Source organism: Salvelinus fontinalis, chromosome 27 (genome assembly GCF_029448725.1).
Source record: "Salvelinus fontinalis isolate EN_2023a chromosome 27, ASM2944872v1, whole genome shotgun sequence".
In the NCBI taxonomy this organism is placed as follows: Eukaryota; Metazoa; Chordata; class Actinopteri; order Salmoniformes; family Salmonidae; genus Salvelinus; species Salvelinus fontinalis.
Window position 1 is genome coordinate 11,140,037 of NC_074691.1, and position 25,537 is coordinate 11,165,573.

The 25,537-nt window shown below is 43.5% G+C and overlaps 2 protein-coding genes across 2 annotated transcripts; both read right to left on the minus strand.

Annotated features, from left to right (window-relative positions):
* Positions 1-1,448: 1,448 nt before the first annotated feature.
* Positions 1,449-2,474, minus strand: LOC129825697 (trace amine-associated receptor 1-like). The gene has a single exon (XM_055885883.1). The coding sequence runs from the start codon at positions 2,472-2,474 to the stop codon at positions 1,449-1,451; it is 1,026 nt and encodes a 341-aa protein (XP_055741858.1).
* A 12,018-nt stretch (positions 2,475-14,492) lies between these two features.
* Positions 14,493-15,500, minus strand: LOC129825698 (trace amine-associated receptor 1-like). Its single transcript, XM_055885884.1, has one exon. It carries the CDS (start codon positions 15,498-15,500, stop codon positions 14,493-14,495), a length of 1,008 nt encoding a protein of 335 aa, XP_055741859.1.
* Between the last annotated feature and the right edge of the window lie 10,037 nt (positions 15,501-25,537).

The following is a 25,537-nucleotide window of genomic DNA, read 5'->3' on the forward strand; positions in this document are numbered from 1 at the left end:
GTTTGTGTGTGTGTTTGTGTGTCTGTGTGTGTGTACTGTTTGTGTGTGTTAGTATGTATAAGATATGGGAGAGGAGAGGCTAACTCCTACTAGATGACATGGATTGATTTCATGTTTTGGGGCCAACAGGATTATACTTGTTTTTTAAACCTACACACCTGTGTCTGATATGGTTTAATAAAGGACTGAGAACAAAGGCACATGTCACACTTCTTTGTCAGTACTGATTTTAGACATACAGTGAGCTCCAAAAGTATTGGAACAAATTCACTTATGTGTATTAAAGTAATAAAAAGTTATGTTTTTGGTCTCATATTCATGGGACGCAATGACTACATCCAGCTTGTGACTCTACAAATTTGTTGGATGCATTTGCAGTTTTTTTCTCGGTTGTGTTTCAGATTATTTTGTGCCCAAAAGATATGAATGGTACATAATGTATTGTGTCATTTTGGAGTCACGTTTTATTGTAAATAATAATAGAATATGTTTCTAAACACTTATTTTGTTGTTATATTTTACTGCCTTTTTCTTCCCAATTACAATCTTGTCTCATCGCTGCAACTCCCCAATGTGCTCGGGAGGCGAAGGTCGAGTCATGCGTCCTCCGAAACATGACCTGCCAAAACCGTGCTTCTTAACACCCGTCCGCTTGACCTAGAAACCAGCTGTACCAATGTTTTGGAGAAAACACCTTTCAACTGACGACCAGAGTCAGTCGCTAGAGCTCAAGTAGTCGCTAGAGCTCGATAAGCCAAGGAAAGCCCCCCCCCTGGGCAAACCCTCCCCTCACCCGGACAACGCTGGGCCAATTGTGCACCGTCCTATGGGACCCCCGGTCTGCAATGACGCCTCAAGCACTGTGATGCAGTGCATTAGACCACTGCGCCACTCGGGAGGCCCATTTCTAAACACCTCTACATTAATGTGGATGCTATTATGATTACGGATAATCCTGAATGAATCGTGAATATTGATGAGTGAGAAAGTTAGATGCACAAATATCATACCCTCAAGACATGCTAACCTCTCACCATTACAATAACGGGAGGTTAGCATGTGTTGGGTGTATGATATTTGTGCGTGGTAACTTTCTCACTCATAATTTAAAGTAAAAGTGACAACAAAATTACACAACACATTATTTACCATTCATTTCTATTGATAGAATTTGTAGAGTCCCAAGCTGGATGTAGTCATTGTTGCGTACAATGAATATGGGACCAAAAACCAAACTTTTTACTACTTTAATGCACATAAAGGTGAATTCATTCAAATACTTTTGGTTTACTAAAATGGGTGGACTATGTACAAAATGGGCTGTAATTTCTAAACAATACACCCGATATGGTTCAAAATATCCTCAAATTTCAAATCCAAAGTGCTGGAGTACAGAGCCAAAACAACAAAACGTGTCTCTGTCTCAATTATTTTGGAGCTCACTGTATTTATTCTGAAAACAATTGTATTTCTGAAGAGTCAGGTTGAAATATTTGACCAGAAATTATAATTCTAAACGCCCTCCTGAACCAACTGTAAAAGAATGCATACACCATAGGATTAATGGTTGAATTCAAATAGCCAAGCCATATAAGTGTTTCAAACAAAACGGGTGGGGTAGAGTAACTAATAAAAGGATCAATGCTGTTGATGACAAAAAAGGGTGTCCAGAATGATAGAAATACCCCCATAATGATAGCAAGTGTTTTGGTGGCCTTCCTCTGTGATTTGCCTACAGAGTTCTGATTGGTTGTACCCTGAATTGAGCGTGCCTGTCTCTGTGCTATTAGGAAAATCTTTAGGTAGATGCTAAGCATCCCTACTCCTGGGATGTAGAATGAGATCACCGAAGCCACAATACTCGAAACTTTGTTTTGAAACAAAATACATCCTCCCTCACAGGCAACATTTTTATAGTAAAAATCCTCCATGCCCCAAATATTGAGCTCCAGAAATATCATACAAAACCCTACTCCGGCAGAAACAGTCCAGGTGACCAGAATCATAATCAGAACAATGTGAACAGTTATTTTAGTTCTATAAAGGAGAGGGCGACACACTGCATAATACCTGTCAATGGAAATAAAACACAAGTTAAGAATGGATGTATTGCACAACATGACATCAGTGCTGGTGTAGATTTTACAGAATAAATCCCCAAAATACCAGCAGCTTTCCGCTGAATATACCATTCTGGGAGGCATCACTAAAACCCCCAAGAGGAGGTCTGACACAGCCAGAGAGAGGATGAGGTAGTTGGTCGGGGTGTGAAGCTGTTTGAAGTGGATGATGGGGATGATTACAAGAAGGTTGCCACACACTGTGAGAACAGACATTGAGCCAAGTAAGAGATAAAGTAATACTCGTATTGTTGGAGGAAAGATTGATCTTTTGCAAGACCCATTCACTGATTCAAAACATAGAAGTATATTCTCAACAATATCAGCCTTGCTGAGACTGATTCCTGGTTCCATGGTCGTGGTTGAAAGAATCTTATCTGAAATATGAAAGATACATTATTGTATGTTAACATCAATTAAAGAATATTTGTTGGAAATTATTACATTATGATGGAGGATTTAATTAAACAAATTCAAATGCTGTATTTTTGTCACTTGATAAAATGTATTAAAATGTACAATACTTTTGCTTATTCGTTGGAAATATTACCACAAACACCGAAAGGGAAGTGTTTTGCCATTTCAAAAGATAGTTAATACATTTTTTCTGTTCAATTCAGCATACCTTACCTCTCAGCCATGCAGATGGTGATGTATCACATGTAAACCATTTTTCTCTGGTCGCAATGTGATGCAAATGTGAACTTGACTCTTGTGCTTTTGTACCTGTAGTCTATTACCATAATGATGATCCCAATATAACGTTGACCAATCAGACATTGCTACGTTCAACTCTACATAAAAAATCTGTAGCAGAGCACTAAAGTTAATGATGTCATACTTGTAACCACTCCCTTCAAGAGGATATGATAGTCTCTTTCATCAGCCACAAGGCCATCCAATCAGTTAGTTCATTAAACATTTGACTGTTTTTGCCAAATTCGCTACAATAAATTGTTTTAAGGTGCTGGATTCAATCCGTATTGCCAAAGTTCCGCATTGTAGCCCAATTGACATTTAAAAGCAATGTTCTATTCACAGCATTATCAGGAATTACCTTTACATTTTAAGAGCACTACAGCGCAGAATTTCAGAGATAAGGCTTGAATCCAGCACTACCCCACAAGACCAGACTTGTGGTTACACGTAAGAGAAATGACTGATAGGGTTATAATACCTACAGTAACCCCCTCCTCATTCCAAATATTGGTGATCCAAATGCACCTTGATCCTGAATGATTTGTTTGCTGATATGGTAGTAGGTTACACAGAATACACAGAACACAGAGCCATTTTAATGTGAGATCATTGCTCAGCTCTTTCGGGTTACTAGGTTCTCGTCATGTTCAGGCAAGTGCACAGATAGGGCTCAACCAGCGCCCGAGCAGCTGCTCTTTTGCCCGCTTATGAAAAAGTGTCCTTGCAGCTTGGTGGATTTTTAAAAATTGTATGAATAATACAAATGTAATAAATTGTCTCTTTTAATTTTTAATATAACGAATTGCACATCAAACTAGCTAATTTCATGAGCTCCCGAATCTCAGAAAATGTCCCCTTCACCTGCCCTAAGAGTGCACTCGTTTGACTTGCATGTAGTGGCCACTGGCTGGCGACGCCGGGTGGGGAGACTTGAATGCTGGTAGGAGGCTATTATTGAGTTGAATCTGTCATATGTGTCTCTCACCGTTAGGGACAACAAATGGGCTAATTCTACTACTTGTTAGTAAGAGGCAGATGTCAGAAGCAGAACAAACTCAAATCATGTAAAACTAGTTTATTTCAACAGCATAGCTAACAGAAGTGTAAAGTAACTATACTGACCAAAAATATAAACGCAACATGTAAAGTGTTTGTCTCTTGTTTCATGAGCTGAAATAAAACATCCCAGAAATGTTCCATACTTACAAAAAGCTTATTTCTCTCAACTGTTTTGCACAAATGTGTTAACATCCCTGTTAGTGAGCATTTCTCCATTTCCAAGTTTATCCATCCACCTGACAGGTGTGGCATATCAAGAAGCTGACTAGACTAAACAGCATAATCTTTTCACAGGTGCACCTTGTGCTGGGGACAATAAAATGCCACTCTAAAATGTTCATTTATGTCACACAACACAATGCCACAGATGTCTCAAGTTTTGAGGGAGTGTGCAATTGGAATTCTGACTGCATGAATGTACGCCAGAGCTGTTTCCGGAGAATGTAATGTTCATTACTCTACCATAAGCCACCTCCGATGTCGTTTGAAAGAATTTGGCAGTACGTCCAACTTCAGACCACATGCAACCTTGCCAGCCCAAGACCTCCACATCTGGCTTCTTCACCTGCAGGATTGTCTGAGACCAGCCATCCAGACAGCTGATAAAACTGTGGGTTTGCACAAGCAAAGAATTTCTGCAGAAAACCGTCTCATGGAAGCTCATCTTCGTGCTCTTCACCAGGGTCTTGTACAGGGAGTACAGGAGGGGACTGAGCACACACCCCTGAGGGGCCTCCATGTTGAGGATCAGCGTGGCAGATGTGTTGTTGCCTACCCTTCCCACCTGGGGGCGGCCCGTCAGGAAGTCCAGGATCCAGTTGCAGAGGGAGGTGTTTAGTCCTAGGGTGCTTAGCTTAGTGATGAGCTTTGAGGGCACTATGGTGTTGAACACTGAGCTATACTCAATGAATAGCATTCTCACATAGGTGTTCCTTTTGTCCAGGTGGGAAAGGGTAGTGTGGAGTGCAGTAGAGATTGCATCATCTGTGGATCTGTTGGGGCGGTATGCAAATTGGATTTGGTCTTGGGTTTCTGGGATAATGGTGTTGATGTGAGCCATGACCAGCCTTTCAAAGCACTTCATGGCTACAGACGTGAGTGCTATGGGTCTGTAGTCATTTAAACAGGTTACCTTAATGTTCTTGGGCACAGGGACTATGGTGGTCTGCTTGAAATAGGTTGGTATTACAGACTCAGTCAGGGACAGGTTGAAAATGTCAGTGAAGATACTTGCAAGTGGATCAGCACATGCTCGGAGTACACGTCCTGGTAATCAGTCTGAATATTAACCTGTTTAAAGGTCTTACTCATATCGGCTACGGAGAGTGTGATCACACAGTCTCTTCCGCATGCTTCAGTGTTACTTGCCTCAAAGCGTGTGTGGAGTAAAGGTGGACTGGAGTTTTTTTCCCCTCTGGTTGCACATTTAACATGCTGGTAGAAATTAGGTCAAATGGATTAGAGTTTCCCTGCATTAAAGTCCCTGGCCACTAGGAGTGCCGCCTCTGGATGAGCGTTTTCCTGTTTGCTTAAGCCCCTATGCAGCTCATTGTGTGCGGTCTTAGTGCCAGCATCGGTTTGTGGTGGTATATAGTCAGCTACGAAGAATACAGGTGAAAACTCTCTTGGTAAATAGTGTGGTGTGCAGCTTATCATGAGATACTCTACCTCAGGCGAGCAAAACCTCAAGACTTCCTTAGATTTCGTGCACCAGCTGTTGTTTACAAATATACATAGACTGCCAGCCCGTCTTACCAGAGGCCGCGGTTCTATCCTGCTGCAAAGCTTAAATCCCGCCAGCTGTATGTTATTCATGTCGTCATTCAGCCACGACTCTGAAACATAAGATATTACAGATATTAATTTCCGTTGGTAGGATATACGTGATCGTAGTTCATCTATTTTATTATAGATTGATTGTACATTGACTAATAGGACCAATGGTAAAGGTATATTACCCTCTCGGCATCGGATCCTTACAAGGCACCCGGACCTTCTTCCCCGATATCTCCATCTCTTACTCCTGTTAATGACGGAGAGGAAGACCTTGTCGGGCGTTTGTAGTAAATCCTTCCCGCCCGACTCAATGAAGAAAAAGTATTCCTCCAGTACGGGGTGAGTAATCCCTGTCCTGTTATCTAGAAGCTCTTTTTCGGTCACAAGACACGGTGGCAGTAATATTATGTACAAAATAAGTTACAAATAACAGGAAAAAAACATACACAAGAGCACAATTGGTTACGGGATCGCAAAAAAACGACAGCCATCTCCTTCGGCACCATTAACCTCTACTTCATCACCCTCCTGGATCCGGGATCCTCCTCATCAGTAAAAGCTGACTAGCATAGCCTAGCATAGCGCCACAAGTAAATAATAGCATATAAATATCATGAAATCACAAGTCTAATACAGCAAATGAAAGATAAACATCTTGTGAATCCAGCCATCATTTCCGATTTTTAAAATGTTTTGCAGAGAAAACACAATATGTATTTCTATTAGCTAACCACAATAGCCAAACACACAACCGCATATTTTCACCGTGTTTCCACCGCATAGGTAGCTTTTACAAAACCGACAAAATAGAGATAAAATTAGTCACTAACCAAGAAACAACTTCATGAGATGACAGTCTTATAACATGTTATACAATACATTTATGTTTTGTTCGAAAATGTGCATATTTGAGGTATAAATCATAGTTTTACATTGCAGCCACCATAAAAAATAGCACCAAAGCAGCCAGAATAATTACAGAGAGCAACGTGAAAAACATAAATACTCATCATAAAACATTTATGAAAAATACATGGTGTACAGCAAATGAAAGATAAACATCTTGTGAATCCAGCCAATATTTCCGTATTTTTAAGTGTTTTACAGCGAAAACACAATATAGCATTATATTAGCTTACCACAATAGCCAAACACACAAAGGCATTTATTCACTGCAAAGGTAGCTTTCGCATAAACCAGCAATAGATATAAAATTAATCACTAACCTTTAGAAAACTTCATCAGATGACAGTCTTATAATATCATGTTATACGATTCATTTATGTTTTGTTCGAAAATGTGCATATTTAGAGCTGCAAATCGTGGTTATACATTGTGAATACGTAGCAACATTTCCGCAGAATGTCCGGAGATATTTTGGACACTCACCTAATCTGACCAAAGAACTTGTCACGTTCCTGACCTGTTTTCTGTTGTTTTTGTATGTGTTTAGTTGGTCAGGGCGTGAGTTGGGGTGGGTAGTCTATGTATTGTGTTTCTATGTTGGGTTAATGTGTTGCCTGATATGGTTCTCAATTAGAGGCAGGTGTTTGACGTTTCCTCTGATTGAGAACCATATTAAGGTAGGCTGTTCTCACTGTTTGTTTGTGGGTGATTGTCTTCCGTGTCTGTATGTATGTTCGTACCACACGGGACTGTAGCGTTTGTTTGTAGTCTGTACCTGTTCGTGCGTTCTTCGTGTATTTGTAAGTTCTCATGTTTTAGGTCAGTCTACGTCGTTTATTTGTTTTGTAGTTTGTTTAAGAGTTTTCGTGTTTCGTCGTTCTGTTAATAAATATTCATTATGTATTCATCACCCTCTGCGCCTTGGTCCGCTCATTCACCACAAGACGACCGTTACAGAACTCATCATAAACTTTACATAAAAATACTTGTTGTATGGCAAATGAAAGATACACTGGTTCTTAATGCAAACGCTGTGTTAGATTTAAAAAAATAACTTTAGCACAACATACAGCTTGGGTTATTGTGAGACAGCGCTCACCAACACGGCGGAGAATAGGCATCAACATATTACACAGAAATACGAAATAACATCATAAATGTTTTCTTACTTTTGCTGAGCTTCCATCAGAATGTTGAACAAGGAGTCCTATTCCCAGAATAAATCGTTGTTTGGTTTTAGAATGTCCATTTCTTCTGTCGAATTCGGGCCACAATGCTAGCCAAGGTTGCTAACATTCCCATCCTCTCTTGGCGCAAAGAACGGAAAACTCCAAAAGTCCCAATAAACGTTGAATAAACTGATAAAACTCGGTTGAAAAAAACCTACTTTATTATGTTATTATCATATGTATCAAATAAAATCAGAGCCGGAGATATTCGCCGTGTATACCGAACGCTTTTCAGAAGACAATGTCGAGGTCCCTCGCGCGCCGTCGAAGACAAAGAAAATACCGGACCTGTCACTCCAAAAGCTCTTGTTCGGCCTCAGATCAAGCTAGACACCCCATTCAACCTTCCACTGCCTGTTGACATCTAGTGGAAGGCGTATGAAGTGCATACATATCGATAAATAAAAGCCAGTTGAATAGGCAGGCCCTGAAACAGAGCCTCGTTTTCAGATTTTTCACTTCCTATATGGAAGTTTGCTGCCAAATGAGTTCTGTTTTACTCACAGATATAATTCAAACAGTTTTAGAAACTTGAGAGTGTTTTCTATCCAATAGTAATAATAATATGCATATTGTATGATCTAGAACAGAGTACGAGGCCGTTTCATTTGGGCACGATTTTTTCCAAAGTGAAAACAGCGCCCCCGTATTGACAAGAAGTTTTAACCACAAGCCATTTTACGAGAGCAGAAATCAGTGAAGCAGATATCAGAGGACAAGTTAGAATTGGGTCTAGCAACAGTAGATGGGCCACGATGTACATGCACATTTCCAGATATCATCAACAGTAATACAATCAAGGCACGGCAGAGGACAGGGAGAGCTCTGCAGTGTTGATTTATGACATTTGAATGTGCATTAGATGGCAACAAGATCATATTGTACAGCAATTTCATCAGGTAACATGAATACAAAGCCGGTGAGAGGTGGTTAGAATAGAATGGGGGGCCAAGATTCCGTGTAACCAATAGAGAGTCAGAGTCCTGAGTGTAGGAACAAACATAGTCTGTCCCACAGTTGGGTAACAAGAAGGTTCATAGTCAACAAAGCATGCAGGCAATCATGAGGCAAATAGCAAAATACACAATAAAAAAATAGAATGACTTGGGGCTCAGTGTCACTCGCTCCAACACTGCCTGTGTGCTGGAGGCGAGCGAAAGTTGGGAAGAGAGGGGGGAGTGTGGTGGGGGTACCTGTACCAGACAGGGGGAGACAGGCCAGGGAAGACCATGAACAGATCGCCAGGTGGAATCCAAGCACCAGTGCAGCAGGCAACGGGAGTAGGTGTCACACCCACTTGGGAGAATCTTTTATTTCTGGGGACAGATTTCTTGTAGAAAATGACATGTCTGTGAATGACGGTAGAGGGCATGTAAGACTCCTGCCATTTGTTTGACTCAAAGGCTTTGACACCTTTCACTTCACACCTCAGTGCTAATTGAGGTTGTTGGTCAGTTTCTTTCCTAGCAGCTTGGTACTTTGTAGCCTTATTTATTAAGCTTTATATAACACATTTCTCTAGAGATTATTGTCTTTTACTTTTAGCGTTCAGAAGTAGGTTCAGACTGAACTTTACTCACTCAGTGTTGTTGCGGACGGTATTTCCAGGTTCCGCTGTGTTTCTTCTGCAGGTTTTGGTTTGTTAGAAGTTTTTTTATTTTTAGTCCTTGGTAGAAATAGTCCATTCAGGCAATTATGTCCAAAATCAAGGTGTTAAGTATGGAAATGTGATTTGGATTGAAGATTTTGATGTTGAGGTTAGTATCCTGTATAAGTCCTGGCGAAAAAAATAATAGTTTATCTCCATTTATCCAACTCTAATTCTATATTTTTCAGGAGAACTCAGGAGCCCATGCTCTCTGTGTGTGTCTCTCTCTCTTTCAGCTATAACCGTATGTCATACTCTATAAAGGGTTCATAAATGTGGCATAATTCTGTGACATAACCACCAATGTCAAATGTGATACAACCCACTATGACAAATATGACAAACGTGTTTTATAAAGAGTGGCATAAGCACCATTTAATAAAGGCTTTATAAATCATATTAAATTGTGTTCACAACAATGGTTAAACCACACCAGGGATGACTTTTGAGGTCTGTGAAAAATCTAAGAAACTTCGATTTTTGAGTGTAGGTGCCTGCTATTTCATAGGGCATGCCCTGCACAGTTTTTTGGGTTACCAGTGTTTCTGTAGCACAATAAGCGCACGGGATGAGTTCACAAATCAAATGACCACCTGTGGTGCCACTGGACAGCATAAAACGAACGAGTAAATTAAAATGTATTTATTGTAATTTAAATGAGTTTGTCGCAGTTAAGTGTTGAGTTAAATTACATAGCTGCCGTACCTCAATCGTTATTTCAAATAATTTCAGTGACTTCACAGCAGTTGCTTGCTACGTTAGCTAGCTAACAAAATGTATTTAGCTAGTAGGCTCAGCTAAATAATAATCCCCCAAGATACACCGACAGAGGAATACAATAGTACGATTCAAATGGAGTTTCCAATCTCCCCTTTACAGACATCCCCTTATCCAGATGGTGTGACAAAGGCATTTCCTAACAGACCTGCTAACTCTCTTTGTTGTTACTTTGAGGTTGGAACCAACATGCAGTACCTCCAGCAGGCAGAGAGTCAAGAACCATTCATCCGCCAGCTCAGAAACAAGCTACACTCTTCACATCCCTGTGTAATGTTCAATGTTATTGCATTGCTGAACTTTTTTTAAACTGAATGTATTTGTATTGTTTAAAAATGTAAAAATAAAAGGATGTATGTTAGTTATTAGTTATAATTCCCTAAGTGTTAATACATTTGTGTTTACATCATTAAGCCTTTATGTGTAATGAATGACCAAAGGTGTCTGACTTTATAGTAAGTACAGAGTCATATGATATAAGGGATTAATGTATGTGTTATAAAATACCAAAAGGGGTCTGACTTAAAGTAAGTACAGCATCATGTGCTATAGAGTCTTTATGGATGTGTTATGAATTATCAAGGTGTCTCACTTCAAATGAAGTGTTACAGGACACGACATAAAGTGTCAATGAATAGGTTATTAACGTTCTACTGATTTATGAAGGTTCTCTTATCATACACAGGTTACTGTAGGGTGTGAAAGGTATTTAAATGGATTGGGCGGAAGTCTCTGGGAACGAGATTAGGTGTAACGTCACTAACATGACTTCACTTTAGAGCGTGTGCCATCCTTCAGCCCAACATGTCACCCTTTATAAAGCACATGTTTATATCATATTCGACATATTGGGTTATGTCACGTTTGACAATGGTGTTTATGTCACAAAGTTATGCCACATTTGTGAAGCCTTTATAAAGCATTATGAAGGCTTTATGAAGCCGAATGTAATTTAAAGCGGGACCAAACATTTGTTTTTGGAACACTTCAGGTGTTCAAGTGAAATTCATGCAGTTTTCCGTAAGGGGTATATCGGCCTTCATATTGGTATGTGAACCTCATTCCGATCTTATGAACAGACTGCAGAGATCTGTACTTGTTTATGTGCGTTTGAATAAAATATTTATAAAAATGTATAAAAATACAATAAAACATCACATTGTATCGGTCTGGAATAAGTTGCCCATCTTGATCATATTTCTCTGCAAAACTGACAGGTGTTCTAGTGAAGAAGTTTAAAGATGATAAAACAAATAGATACAGTAAAGGCTTTGTTCATGCCTGGAGTATTTCAAATGCATTCAAATGTACCATTTCACGTTGCCATCCTTCCCGAGAAGCCTCGGCTTCAGAAGCCTAATGTACCATAACCTGTTTTCATCTCAGATCCAGATGGAAAACACAGGGCCAAATAAACAAACAAGGAAAGAATAAATGCATATAGCATATGACTTATCTGTTATCACATTACAACCTTCATTATGGGCCAGTTTCACAGATCCAGATTAATATGTACAGTACCTGTCAAATGTTTGGACACACCTACTCATTCCAGGTTTTTATTTGTACTATGTTCTACAGTGTAGAATAATAGTAAAGATGTAACGATTGTCATCTGGAGAAGGAGAAGAGGACCAAGGTGCAGCGTGGTAAGTATTCATAATACGTTTAATAAATACGAACACTTGACAAAATAACAAAGAGCACGAACGAACAAACAAAACAGTTCTGTATGGTGAAAACACAGACACAGAAAACAACTACCCACAAACAACAGGTGGGAACAGGATATCTAAGTATGGTTCTCAATCAGAGACAACGATTGACAGCTGCCTCTGATTGGGAACCATACCAGGCCTAACACATAGAAAATGACAACATAGAACAACACATAGAATGCCCACCCCAACTCACACCCTGTCCAAACCAAAATAGAGACATAAAAAGGATCTCTAAGGTCAGGGTGTGACAAAAGATATCAAAACTATGAAATAACACATAAGGAATCATTTAGTAACCAAAAACCTGTTAAACAAATCAATATATTGGCACATCAGGCAAAGGGTGGCTACTTTGAAGAATCTCAAATATAAAATATATTTTGATTTGTTTAACACATTTTTGGTTCCTACATGATTCCTTATGTGTTATTTCATAGTTTTGATATCTTCACTATTATTCTACAATGTAGAAAATAGTAAAAATAAAGAAAAACCCTTGAATGAGTAGGTGTGTCCAAACTTTTGACTGGTACTGTATATTGTGTGCATACTGTTGGTCAGTTGTTATGATATGAAGGAAAATTAAGGGATATACCGTATTATGTGATTTATAAAGTAAGATCTTCAAAAATAGTCAGTATCACAGAAAACATTACACATTATCAACAGACATAATCTTTATTTCAGTAATATCACCTAAGTGCAAACATATTTCACCATGTCATTTAGACAACATATTTTCTTTAGCTGGAGTTGCAGAGCAATACATCAAAAACTGAAAGGATACTACATTCACAGAGATCCTATGAAAATGTGTACGACTATATCCACTCGAGGCCACTAATGATGTTACCATCTCTGCATCCCATGTACTCTATGTATGTATGTATGTATGTATGTATGTATGTATGTATGTATGTATGTATGTATGTATGTATGTATGTATGTATGTATGTATGTATGTATGTCTGTCTGTCTGTCTGTCTGTCTGTCTGTCTGTATGTATGTATGTATGTATGTATGTATGTATGTATGTATGTCTGTCTGTCTGTCTGTATGTATGTATGTATGTATGTATGTATAAGATATGGGAGAGGAGAGGCTAACTCCTACTAGATGACATGGATTGATTTCATGTTTTGGGGTCAACTGGATTATACTTGTTTTTAAACCTACACACCTGTGTCTGATATGGTTTAATTAAGGACTGAGAACAAAGGCACATGTCACACTTCTTTGTCAGTACTGATTTTAGACATACAGTGAGCTCCAAAAGTATTGGGACAAATTCACTTATATGTGTATTAAAGGAGTCAAAAGTTAGGTTTTTGGTCTCATATTCATAGCACGCAATGACTACATTCAGCTTGTGACTCTACACATTTGTTGAATGCATTTGCTGTGTTTTTTCTCGGTTGTGTTTCAGATTATTTTGTTCCCAATAGAAATGAATGGTAAATAATGTATTGTGTCATTTTCGAGGCACTTTTTATTGTAAATAAGAATAGAATATGTTTCAAAAAACTTATTTTTTGTTGTTGTATTTTACCCCCTTTTTCACCCCAATTTCATAATATCCAATTATGATCTTGTTTCATCTCTGCAACTCTCCAACGGCCTCGGGAGAGGCAAGGTCCAGTCATGCATCCTCTAAAACACGACCCGCCAAACTGCGCTTCTTAACACCCGTCTGTTTAACCAGGAAGCCAGCTGCACCGATGTGTCGGAGGAAACACTGTTCAACTGACAACCAGCCCGGCCCGCCAAAAGTAGTCGCTAGAACCCGATAAGACAAGTAAAGCCCCCCTGGCCAAACCCTCCCCTAACCCGGACGACAATTGTGTGCCCTTCTAATGGAGTCCCGGTCACGGCTGGTTGAAACACAGCCTGGGATTGAACCCAGGTCTGTAGTGACACCTCAAGCACTGTGATGCAGTGTCTTAGACTGCTGCGCCACTCAGGAGGACCGTTTCGAAACACTACTACATTAATGTGGATCCTACCATGATTACGGATAATCCTGAATGAATCGTGAATAATGATGACTGAGAAAGTTACAGAGACACAAATATCATACCCCCAAGACAAGCTAACCTCGCACCATTACAACAACAGGGGAGGTTAGCATGTCTTGGGATTTGATATTTGTGGGTCTGTAACTTTCTCATAATTTAAAGTAAAAGTTACACCAAAATTACACAATACATTATTTACCATTAATTTCTATTGATGGAATTTGTATTGTCCCAAGCTGGATGTAGTCATTGTTGCGCGCAATGAATATGGGAACAAAAACCAAACTTTTTACTACTTTAATACACATATAAGTGAATTCGTCCTAAAACCTTTGGTCCACTTAAATGGGAGGACTATGTACAAAGTGGTGTAACTTCTAAACAATTCACCTGATATTTATCAAAATACCTTCAAGTGAAATCTGTAAGTCTGCACCTAAACCTCATAGTCATTGTACCAATTCAAAACCAAAGTGCTGGAGTACAGAGCCAAAACAACAAAACATGTGTCTCTGTCTCAATTCTTTTGGAGCTCACTGTATTTATTCTGAAAACAATTGTATTTCTGAAGAGTCAGGTTGAAATATTTGACCAGAAATTATAATTCTAAACGCCCTCCTGAACCAACTGTAAAAGAATGCATACACCATAGGATTAATAGTTGCATTCAAATAGGCAATCCATATAAGTGTTTCAAACAAAACGGGTGGGGTAGAGTAACTAATAAAAGGATCAATGCTGTTGATGACAAAAAAGGGTGTCCAGAATGATAGAAATACCCCCATAATGATAGCAAGTGTTTTGGTGGCCTTCCTCTGTGATTTGCCTACAGTGTTCTGATTGGTTGTACCCTGAATTGAGCGTGCCTGTCTCCGTGCTATCAGGAAAATCTTTAGGTAGATGCTAAGCATCCCTACTCCTGGGATGTAGAATGAGAGTACCGAAGACGCAGTACTTGATGCTTTGTTTTGAAACAAAATACATCCTCCCTCACAGGCAACATCCATGCCCCAAATACTGATCCCCAGAAATACTATACCAAACACTACTATAGCAGAACCAGTCCAGGTGACCAGCATCATAATCAGAACAACATGAACAGTTATTTTAGTTCTATAAAGGAGAGGGCGACACACTGCATAATACCTGTCAATGGAAATAAAACACAAGTTAAGAATGGATGTATTGCACAACATGACATCAGTGCTGGTGTAGATTTTACAGAATAAATCCCCAAAATACCAGCAGCTTTCCAGTGAATATACCATTCTGGGAGGCATCACTAAAACCCCCAAGAGAAGGTCTGACACAGCCAGAGAGAGGATGAGGTAGTTGGTTGGGGTGTGGAGCTGTTTGAAGTGGATGATGGGGATGATTACAAGAAGGTTGCCACACACTGTGAGAACAGACATTGAGCCAAGTAAGAGATAAAATAATACTTGTATTGTTGGAGGAAAGATTGATCTTTTGCAAGACCCATTTACTGATTCAAAACATAGAAGTATATTCTCAACAATATCAGCCTTGCTGAGACTGATTCCTGGTTCCATGGTTGTGGTTGAAAGAATCTTATCTGGAATATGAAAGATACATTATTGTATGTTAACATCAATTATAGAATATTTGTTGGAAATTATTACATTATGATGGATGATTTAATTAAACAAATTCAAATTCTGTATTTTTGTCTCTTGATAAAATGTATTAAAATGTACATTACTTTTGCTTATTCGTTGGAAATATTACCACAAACACCGAAAGGGAAGTGTTTTGCCATTTCAAAAGATAGTTAATACATTTTTTCTGTTCAATTCAGCATACCTTACCTCTCAGCCATGCAGATGGTGATGTATCACATGTAAACCATTTTTCTCTGGTCGCAATGTGATGCAAATGTGAACTTGACTCTTGTGCTTTTGTACCTGTAGTCTATTACCATAATGATGATCACAATATAACGTTGACCAATCAGACATTGCTACATTCAACTCTACATACAAAAATCTGTAGCAGAGCACTAAAGTTAATGATGTCATACTTGTAACCACTCCCTTCAAGAGGATATGATAGTCTCTTTCATCAGCCACAAGGCCATCCAATCAGTTAGTTCATTACACATTTGACTGTTTTTGCCAAATTTGCTACAATAAATTGTTATAAGGTGCTGGATTCAATCTGTATTGCCGAAGTTCCGCATTGTAGCCCAATTGACATTTAAAAGCAATGTTCTTGTAACGGCTGTCTCTCTCCTCATCCTCGGACGAGGTGAGGAGAGAAGGATCTTCAGACCAAAATGCAGCTTGAGGGAAATAAGCCATCTTTTTATTTATAACGCTGATGGCAAAACAAAACACTTTCAAAAATACAAAAACAAGAAAACGACGTAGACGAAACCTGAACATAAACTTACATAACTAACACGTAACACTTACGGACAGGAAACATACTACATCGAAACGAAACGAAACGAACAACCGAAACAATCCCGTATGGTGTAAGACATAACACAGACACAGGAGACAATCACCCACAAACAAACAGTGAGAACGCCCTACCTAAATATGACTCTTAATTAGAGGAAAACGCAAACCACCTGCCTCTAATCAAGAGCCATACCAGGCAACCCAAAACCAACATAGAAACAGATAACATAGACTGCCCACCCAAAACTAACGCCCTGATGAATTACACATACAAAAACAACATAAAACTGGTCAGGACCGTTACATAACCCCCCCCCTCAAGGTGCGAACTCCGGGCGCACCAGCACAAAGTCCAGGGGAGGGTCTGGGTGGGCAGGTGACCACGGTGGTGGCTCCGGCTCTGGACGCTGTCCCCACACCACCATAGTCACTCCCCGTTTTTGTCTTCCCCTCCCAATGCCCACCCTAAAACTCACATCCCCTAAATAAACATCCAGCACCAGGAGAAGGGGCAGCACCGGGACAAAGGGCAGCACCGGGACAAGGGGCAGCACCGGAACAAGGGGCAGCACCGGGACAAGGGACAGCACCGGGACAATGGGCAGTACCGGGACAAGGGGCAGCACCGGGACAAGGGGCAGCACCAGGATAAGGGGCAGCACCAGGATAAGGGGCAGCACCGGGACAAGGGGCAGCACCGGGACAAGGGGCAGCACCGGGACAAGGGGCAGCACCGGGACAAGGGGCAACACCGGGACAAGGGGCAGGTCCCGGCTGATAAACTCTGGCAGATCCTGGCTGAGGGACTCTGGCAGGTCTATGCAGGCTGACGGCTCTCGACGCTCATGGCAGGCTGACGGCTCTCGACGCTCATGGCAGGCTGACGGCTCTCGACGCTCATGGCAGGCTGACGGCTCTCGACGCTCATGGCAGGCTGACGGCTCTCGACGCTCATGGCAGGCTGACGGCTCTCGACGCTCATGGCAGGCTGACGGCTCTCGACGCTCATGGCGCTCTGACGGCTCTGGCTGCTCATGGCTCTCTGACGGCTCTGGCTGCTCATGGCTCTCTGACGGCTCTGGCTGCTCATGGCTCTCTGACGGCTCTGGCTGCTCATGGCTCTCTGACGGCTCTGGCTGCTCATGGCTCTCTGACGGCTCTGGCAGATCCTGTCTGGTTGGCGGCTCTGGCAGATCCTGTCTGGTTGGCGGCTCTGGCAGATCCTGTCTGGTTGGCGGCTCTGGCAGATCCTGTCTGGCGGGCGGCTCTGGCAGATCCTGTCTGGCGGGCGGCTCTAGCGGCTCCTGTCTGGCAGACGGCTCTAGCGGCTCCTGTCTGGCGGATGGCTCTGTAGGCTCATGGCAGACGGGCGGCTTTGCAGGCTCATGGCAGACGGGCGGCTCAGACGGCGCTTGGGAGACGGATGGCTCAGATGGCGCTGGGGGGACGGATGGCTCAGATGGCGCTGGGGAGACGGATGGCTCAGATGGCGCTGGTGAGACGGATGGCTCTGGCCGGATACGGCACACTGTAGACCTGGTGCGTGGTGCCGGAACTGGAGGCACCGTGCTAATGATAAGCACCTTCCTACTAGTGCGGGGAGCAAGGACAGGGCACACTGCATTCTCAAAGCCCACTCTATACCTGATGCGAGGTACCGGCACTGGTGACACCGGGCTGAGGACAAGCACATCAGGATTAGTAGGGGGAGAAGATACAGTGTGTTCAGCGCTCTGGAGACGCACAGGTGGCTTAGTGCGTGGTGCCGGAACTGGAGGCACCGGGCTAGATACACGCACTACAGGGCGAGTGCGTGGAGGAGGAACAGGGCTCAGGATACGCACTGGTAGCCTAGTGCGTAGTGTAGACACTGTAGGTACTAGGCTGGGGCGGGGAGGTGGCGCCGGAAATACCGGACCGTGGAGGCGTACTGGCACTCTTGAGCATTGAGCCTGCCCAACCTTACCTGGTTGAATGCTCCCGGTTGCCCGACCAGTGCGGGGAGGTGGAATAACCCGCACCGGGCTATGTAGGCGAACCGGGGAAACCATGCGTAAGGCAGGTGCCATGTATGCCGGCCCGAGGAGACGCACTGGAGACCAGACGCGTTGAGCCGGCCTCATGACACCTGGCTCAATACCCAATCTAGCCCTACCAGTGCGGGGAGGTGGAATAACCCGCACTGGGCTATGCACTCGTACAGGAGACACCGTGCGCTCTACTGCGTAACACGGCGCCTGCCCGTACTCCCGCTCTCCACGGTAAGCCTGGGAAGTGGGCGCAGGTCTCCTACCTGCCCTTGGCCCACTACCTCCTAGCCCCCCCCCAAGAAATTTTTGGGAATTACTTACGGGCTTTTTGGGCTTCCGTGCCAGACGCGTTCCCTCATAGCTCCGGTTCCTCTCTCCGGTAGCCTCTGCACTCCTCAGTGCCTCCAGCTGTTCCCATGGAAGGCGATCTCTACCAGCCAGGATCTCCTCCCATGTGTAGACACCTTTTCCTTCCAATAAATCGTCCCATGTCCATTGCTCCTTCTTCTCCTGTCCCTTACTCCGTTTATTTTTCCCTTGCCGCTTGGTCTTAGCGTGGTGGGTGATTCTGTCACGGCTGTCTCTCTCCTCATCCTCGGACGAGGTGAGGAGAGAAGGATCTTCAGACCAAAATGCAGCTTGAGGGAAATAAGCCATCTTTTTATTTATAACGCTGATGGCAAAACAAAACACTTTCAAAAATACAAAAACAAGAAAACGACGTAGACGAAACCTGAACATAAACTTACATAACTAACACGTAACACTTACGGACAGGAAACATACTACATCGAAACGAAACGAACAACCGAAACAATCCCGTATGGTGTAAGACATAACACAGACACAGGAGACAATCACCCACAAACAAACAGTGAGAACGCCCTACCTAAATATGACTCTTAATTAGAGGAAAACGCAAACCACCTGCCTCTAATCAAGAGCCATACCAGGCAACCCAAAACCAACATAGAAACAGATAACATAGACTGCCCACCCAAAACTAACGCCCTGACCAATTACACATACAAAAACAACATAAAACTGGTCAGGACCGTTACAGTTCTATTCACAGCACTATCAGGATTTACCTTTACATTTTAAACGCACTACAGTGCAGAATTTCAGAGATAAGGCTTGAATCCAGCACTACCCCACAAGACCAGACTTGTGGTTACACGTAAGAGAAATGACTGATAGGGTTATAATACCTACAGTAACCCCCTCCTCATTCCAAATATTGGTGATCCAAATGCACCTTGATCCTGAATGATTTGTTTGCTGATATGGTAGTAGGTTACACAGAATACACAGAACACAGAGCCATTTTAACGTGAGATCATTGCTTAGCTCTTTCGGGTTACTAGGTACTCGTCATGTTCAGGCAAGTGCACAGATAGGGCTCAACCAGCGCCCGAGCAGCTGCTCTTTTGCCCGCTTATGAAAAGTGTCCTTGCAGCTTGGTGGATTTAAAAAAATTGTATGAATAATACAAATGTAATAAATTGTCTCTTTAAATTTTTAATGTAACGAATTGCACATCAAACTAGCTAATTTCATGAGCTCCCGAATCTCAGAAAATTTCCCCTTCACCTGCCCTAAGAGTGCACTCGTCTGACTTGTATGTAGTGGCCACTGGCTGGCGATGCCGGGTGAGGAGACTTGAATGCTGGTAGGAGGCTATTATTGAGTTGAATCTGTCATATGTGTCTCTCACCGTTATGGACAACAAATGGGCTAAGTCTACTACTTGTTAGTAAGAGGCAGATGTCAGAAGCAGAACAAACTCAAATCATTTAAAACTAGTGTATTTCAACAGCATAGCTAACAGAAGTGTAAAGTAACTATACTGAACAAAAATATAAACACAACATGTAAAGTGTTGGTCTCATGTTTCATGAGCTGAAATAAAACATCCCAGAAATGTTCCATACTTACAAAAAGCTTATTTCTCTCAACTGTTGTGCACCGATTTGTTAACATCCCTGTTAGTGAGCATTTCTCCATTTCCAAGATTATCCATCCACCTGACAGGTGTGGCATATCAAGAAGCTGACTAGACTAAACAGCATAATCTTTTCACAGGTGCACCTTGTGCTGGAGACAATAAAATGCCACTCTAAAATGTTCATTTATGTCACACAACACAATGCCACAGATGTCTCAAGTTTTGAGGGAGTGTGCAATTGGAATTCTGACTGCAGGAATGTACACCAGAGCTGTTGCCAGAGAATGTAATGTGCATTACTCTACCATAAGCCACCTCCGACGTCGTTTGAAAGAATTTGGCAGTACGTCCAACTTCAGACCACGTGCAACCTTGCCAGCCCAAGACCTCCACATCTGGCTTCTTCACCTGCAGGATTGTCTGAGACCAGCCACCCAGACAGCTGATAAAACTGGGGGTTTGCACAAGCAAAGAATTTCTGCAGAAAACCGTCTCGTGGAAGCTCATCTTCGTGCTCTTCACCAGGGTCTTGTACAGGGAGTACAGGAGGGGACTGAGCACACACCCCTGAGGGGCCTCCATGTTGAGGATCAGCGTGGCAGATGTGTTGTTGCCTACCCTTCCCACCTGGGGGCGGCCCGTCAGGAAGTCCAGGATCCAGTTGCAGAGGGAGGTGTTTAGTCCTAGGGTGCTTAGCTTAGTGATTAGCTTTGAGGGCACTATGGTGTTGAACACTGAGCTATAGTCAATGAATAGCATTCTCACGTAGGTGTTCCTTTTGTGTGGAGTGCAGTAGAGATTGCATCATCTGTGGATCTGTTGGGGCGGTATGCAAATTGGAGTGGGTCTAGGGTTTCTGGGATAATGGTGTTGATGTGAGCCATGACCAGCCTTTCAAAGCACTTCATGGCTACAGACGTGAGCGCCATGGGTCGGTAGTCATTTAAACAGGTTACCTAAATGTTCTTGGGCACAGGGACTATCGTGGTCTGCTTGAAATATGTTGGTAATACAGACTCAGTCAGGGACAGGTTGAAAATGTCAGTGAAGATACTTGCCAGTGGATCAGCACATGCTCGGAGTACACGTCCTGGGTATCAAACAGAATATTAACCTGTTTAAAGGTCTTACTCATATCGGCTACGGAGAGTGTGATCACACAGTCTCTTCCGCATGCTTCAGTGTTACTTGCCTCAAAGCGTGTGTGGAGTAAAGGTCGTCTAGAGTTTTTTTCCCCTCTGGTTGCACATTTAACATGCTGGTAGAAATTAGGTCAACTGGATTAGAGTTTCCCTGCATTAAAGTCCCCGGCCACTAGGAGTGCCGCCTCTGGATGAGCGTTTTCCTCTTTGCTTATGCCCCTATGCAGCTCATTGTGTGCGGTCTTAGTACCAGCATCGGTTTGTGGTGGTATATAGTCAGCTACGAAGAATACAGGTGAAAACTCTCTTGGTAAATAACGCGGTGTGCAGCTTATCAGGAGATACTCTCCCTCAGGCGAGCAAAACCTCAAGACTTCCTTAGATTTTGTGCACCAGCTGTTGTTTACAAATATACATAGACTGCCAGCCCGTCTTACCAGAGGCCGCTGTTCTATCCTGCTGAAAAGCTTAAATCCCGCCAGCTGTATGTTATTCATGTCGTCATTCAGCTACGACTCTGTGAAACATAAGATATTACAGATATTAATTTCCGTTGGTAGGAAATACGTGATCGTAGTTTGTCTATTTTATTATAGATTGATTGTACATTGACTAATAGGACCAATGGTAAAGGTAGATTACCCTCTCGGCATCGGATCCTTACAAGGCACCCAGACCTTCTTCCCCGATATCTTCATCTCTTACTCCTGTGAATGACGGAGAGGAGGGCCTTGTCGGGCGTCTGAAGTAAATCCTTCCCGTCCGACTCGTTGAAGAAAAAGTATTCCTCCAGTACGGGGTGAGTAATCGCTGTCCTGATATCTAGAAGCTCTTTTTCGGTCACAAGACACGGTGGCAGTAATATTATGTACAAAATAAGTTACAAATAACAGGAAAAAAACATACACAAGAGCACAATTGGTTACGGGATCGCAAAAAAACGACAGCCATCTCCTTCGGCACCATTGACCACAAGCCATTTTACGAGAGCAGAAATCAGTGAAGCAGATATCAGAGGACAAGTTAGAATTGGGTCTAACAACAGTAGATGGGCCAGGGTGTACATGCACATTTCTAGATATCATCAACAGTAATACAATCAAGGTACGGCAGAGGACAGGGAGAGCTCTGCAGTGTTGATTTATGACATTTGAATGTGGATTAGATGGCAACAAGATCATATTGTACAGCAATTTCATCAGGTAACATGAATACAAAGCCGGTGAGAGGTGGTTAGAATAGAATGGGTGGCCAAGAGTCTGTGTAACAAATAGAGAGTCAGAGTCCCGAGTGCGGGAACAAACATAGTCTGTCCCACAGTTAGGTAACAAGAAGGTTCATAGTCAACAAAGCATGCAGGAATCATGAGGCAAATAGCAAAATACACAATAAAAAAATAGAATGACTTGGGGCTCAGTGTCACTCGCTCCAACACTGCCTGTGTGCTGGAGGCGAGCGAAAGTTGGGAAGAGAGGGGGGAGTGTGGTGGGGGTACCTGTACCAGACAGGGGGAGACAGGCCAGGGAAGACCATGAACAGATCGCCAGGTGGAATCCAAGCACCAGTGCAGCAGGCAACGGGAGTAGGTGTCACATCCACTTGGGAGAAGCTTTTATTTCTGGAGGCAGATTTCTTGTAGAAAATGACATGTCTGTGAACGACGGTAGAGGGCATGTAAGACTCCTGCCATTTGTTTGACTCAAAGGATTTGACACCTCCCACTTCACTCCTCAGTGCTATTTGAGGTTTTTGGTCAGTTTCTTTCCTAGCAGCTTGGTACTTTGTAGCCTTATTTATTAAGCTTTATATAACACATTTCTCTAGAGATTATTGTCTTTTACTTTTAGCGTTCAGAAGTAGGTTCAGACTGAACTTTACTCACTCAGTGTTGTTGCGGATGGTATTTCCAGGTTCCGCTGTGTTTCTTCTGCAGGTTTTGGTTTGTTAGAAGTTTTTTTATTTTTAGTCCTTGGTAGAAATAGTCCATGCAGGCAATTGTGTCCAAAATCAAGGTGTTAGGTATGAAATTGTGATTTGGATTGAAGATTTTGATGTTGAGGTTAGTATCCTGTATAAGTCCTGGCAAAAAAATAATAGTTTATCTCCATTTATCCAACTCTAATTCTATATTTTTCAGGAGAACTCAGGAGCCCATGCTCTCTGTGTGTGTCTGTAACGGCTTTCTTCCAGGGGTGAAGGAGAGGACCAAAGTGCAGCGCGGCTAGTGTTCAACATGTTTAATTAAAGAACAAGTGAAACACTACAAACAACATACAATATAACAAATGTGAAAAAACCGAGACAGACCAATCTGGTGCAGAAGAAACACAGAGACAGGAAACAACCACCCACAATCCCCAACACAAAACAAGCCACCTTCATATGATTCTCAATCGGGGCAACGATTGACAGCTGTCTCTGATTGAGAACCATATTAGGCTGAACACAGAAACAGACGAACTAGACACACAACATTGAATTCCCACCCAGCTCACGTCCTGACCAACACTAAACAAGCAAAACACAGAAGAACTCTGGTCAGGACGTTACAGTACCCCCCTCCCCCCTGAGGTGCGGACTCCGAACGCACCCCTAAAACTCAAGGGGAGGGTCTGGGTGGGCATCTGTCCGCGTTGGCGGCTCCGGCGGTGGACGAGGACACCACTCCACCACTGTCTTTGTCCCCCTCCTTAGCGTCCTTTGAGTGGCGACCCTCGCCCACAACCTTGGCTTTAGAATCCTCCCCAAGGCCCGCACATGATTTAGGAGGTAGCTCAGGACAGCGAGGTAGCTCAGGACAGAGAGGTAGCTCAGGACAGAGAGGTAGCTCAGGACAGAGGGGCAGCTCAGGACAGAGGGGCAGCTCAGGACAGAGGGGCAACTCAGGACGAATGGCAGCTCATGACTGAATGGCAGCTCATGACTGGAGGGCAGCTCATGACTGGAGGGCAGCTCATGACTGGAGGGCAGCTCATGACTGGAGGGCAGCTCATGACTGTAGGGCAGCTCATGACTGGAAGGCAGCTCATGACTGGAAGGCAGCTCATGACTGGAAGGCAGCTCCTGACTGGCTGGCGACACTGGCAGCTCCTGACTGGCTGGCGGCTCTGGCAGCTCCTGACTGGCTGGCGGCTCTGGCAGCTCCTGACTGACGGACGGCTCTGGCAGCTCCTGACTGACGGACGGCTCTAGTGGCTCCTGACTGGCGGACGGCTCTAATGGCTCGGGACAGACGGGCGGCTCAGAAGGCTCGTGGCAGACGGATGGCTCAGACGGCGCTGGGCAGACAGATGGCTCAGTCGGCGCTGGGCAGACGGATGGCTCAGACGGCGCTGGGCAGACGGATGGCTCAGATGGCGCTGGGCAGACGGATGGCTCAGACGGCGCTGGGCAGACGGATGGCTCAGACGGCGCTGGGCAGATGGATGGCTCAGATGGCGCTGGGCAGGCAAGCATTGCAGGCGGCGTTGAGCAGACGACCGACTCTGACCTGCTGAGGCGTACAGTAGGCCTGGTGCGTGGTACCGGAACTGGTGGTACCGGGCTGAGGGCATGCACCTCAGGGCGAGTGCAGAGAGAAGGAACAGTGCGTACAGGGCTCTGGAGACGCACTGGAAGCCTGGTGCGTGGTGTAGGCACTGGTGGTACTGGGCTGGGGCCACGAACCATAAGGCGAGTGCGGGGTGCTGGAACTGGAGGAAATGGGCTGGGGCGGGAAGGTGGCGCCGGATATACCGGACCGTGCAGGCGTACTGGCTATGCTGGCACTGGGCTATGCTGGCGAACCGGGGACACCATTTGTAAGGCTGGTGCCATGTACACCGGCCCGAGGAGACGTACTGGAGGCCAGATATGTTGAGCCGGCTTCATGGCACTTGGCTCAATGCTCACTCTAGCCCGGCTAGTGGGGGAGGTGGAATAACCCGCACCGGGCTAAGCACACGTACAGGAGACTCCGTGCGCTCTTCCACACAACACGGTGTCTGCCCGTACTCTCGCTCTCCACGGTAAGCCCGGGAATTTGGCGCAGGTCTCCTACCTGAC

Coding starts and splice junctions, on each gene's coding strand:
- LOC129825697 (XM_055885883.1), bottom strand. CDS start 2,474: ATGGAACCAGGAATCAGTCTCAGCAAGGCTGATATTGTTGAGAATATA.
- LOC129825698 (XM_055885884.1), bottom strand. CDS start 15,500: ATGGAACCAGGAATCAGTCTCAGCAAGGCTGATATTGTTGAGAATATA.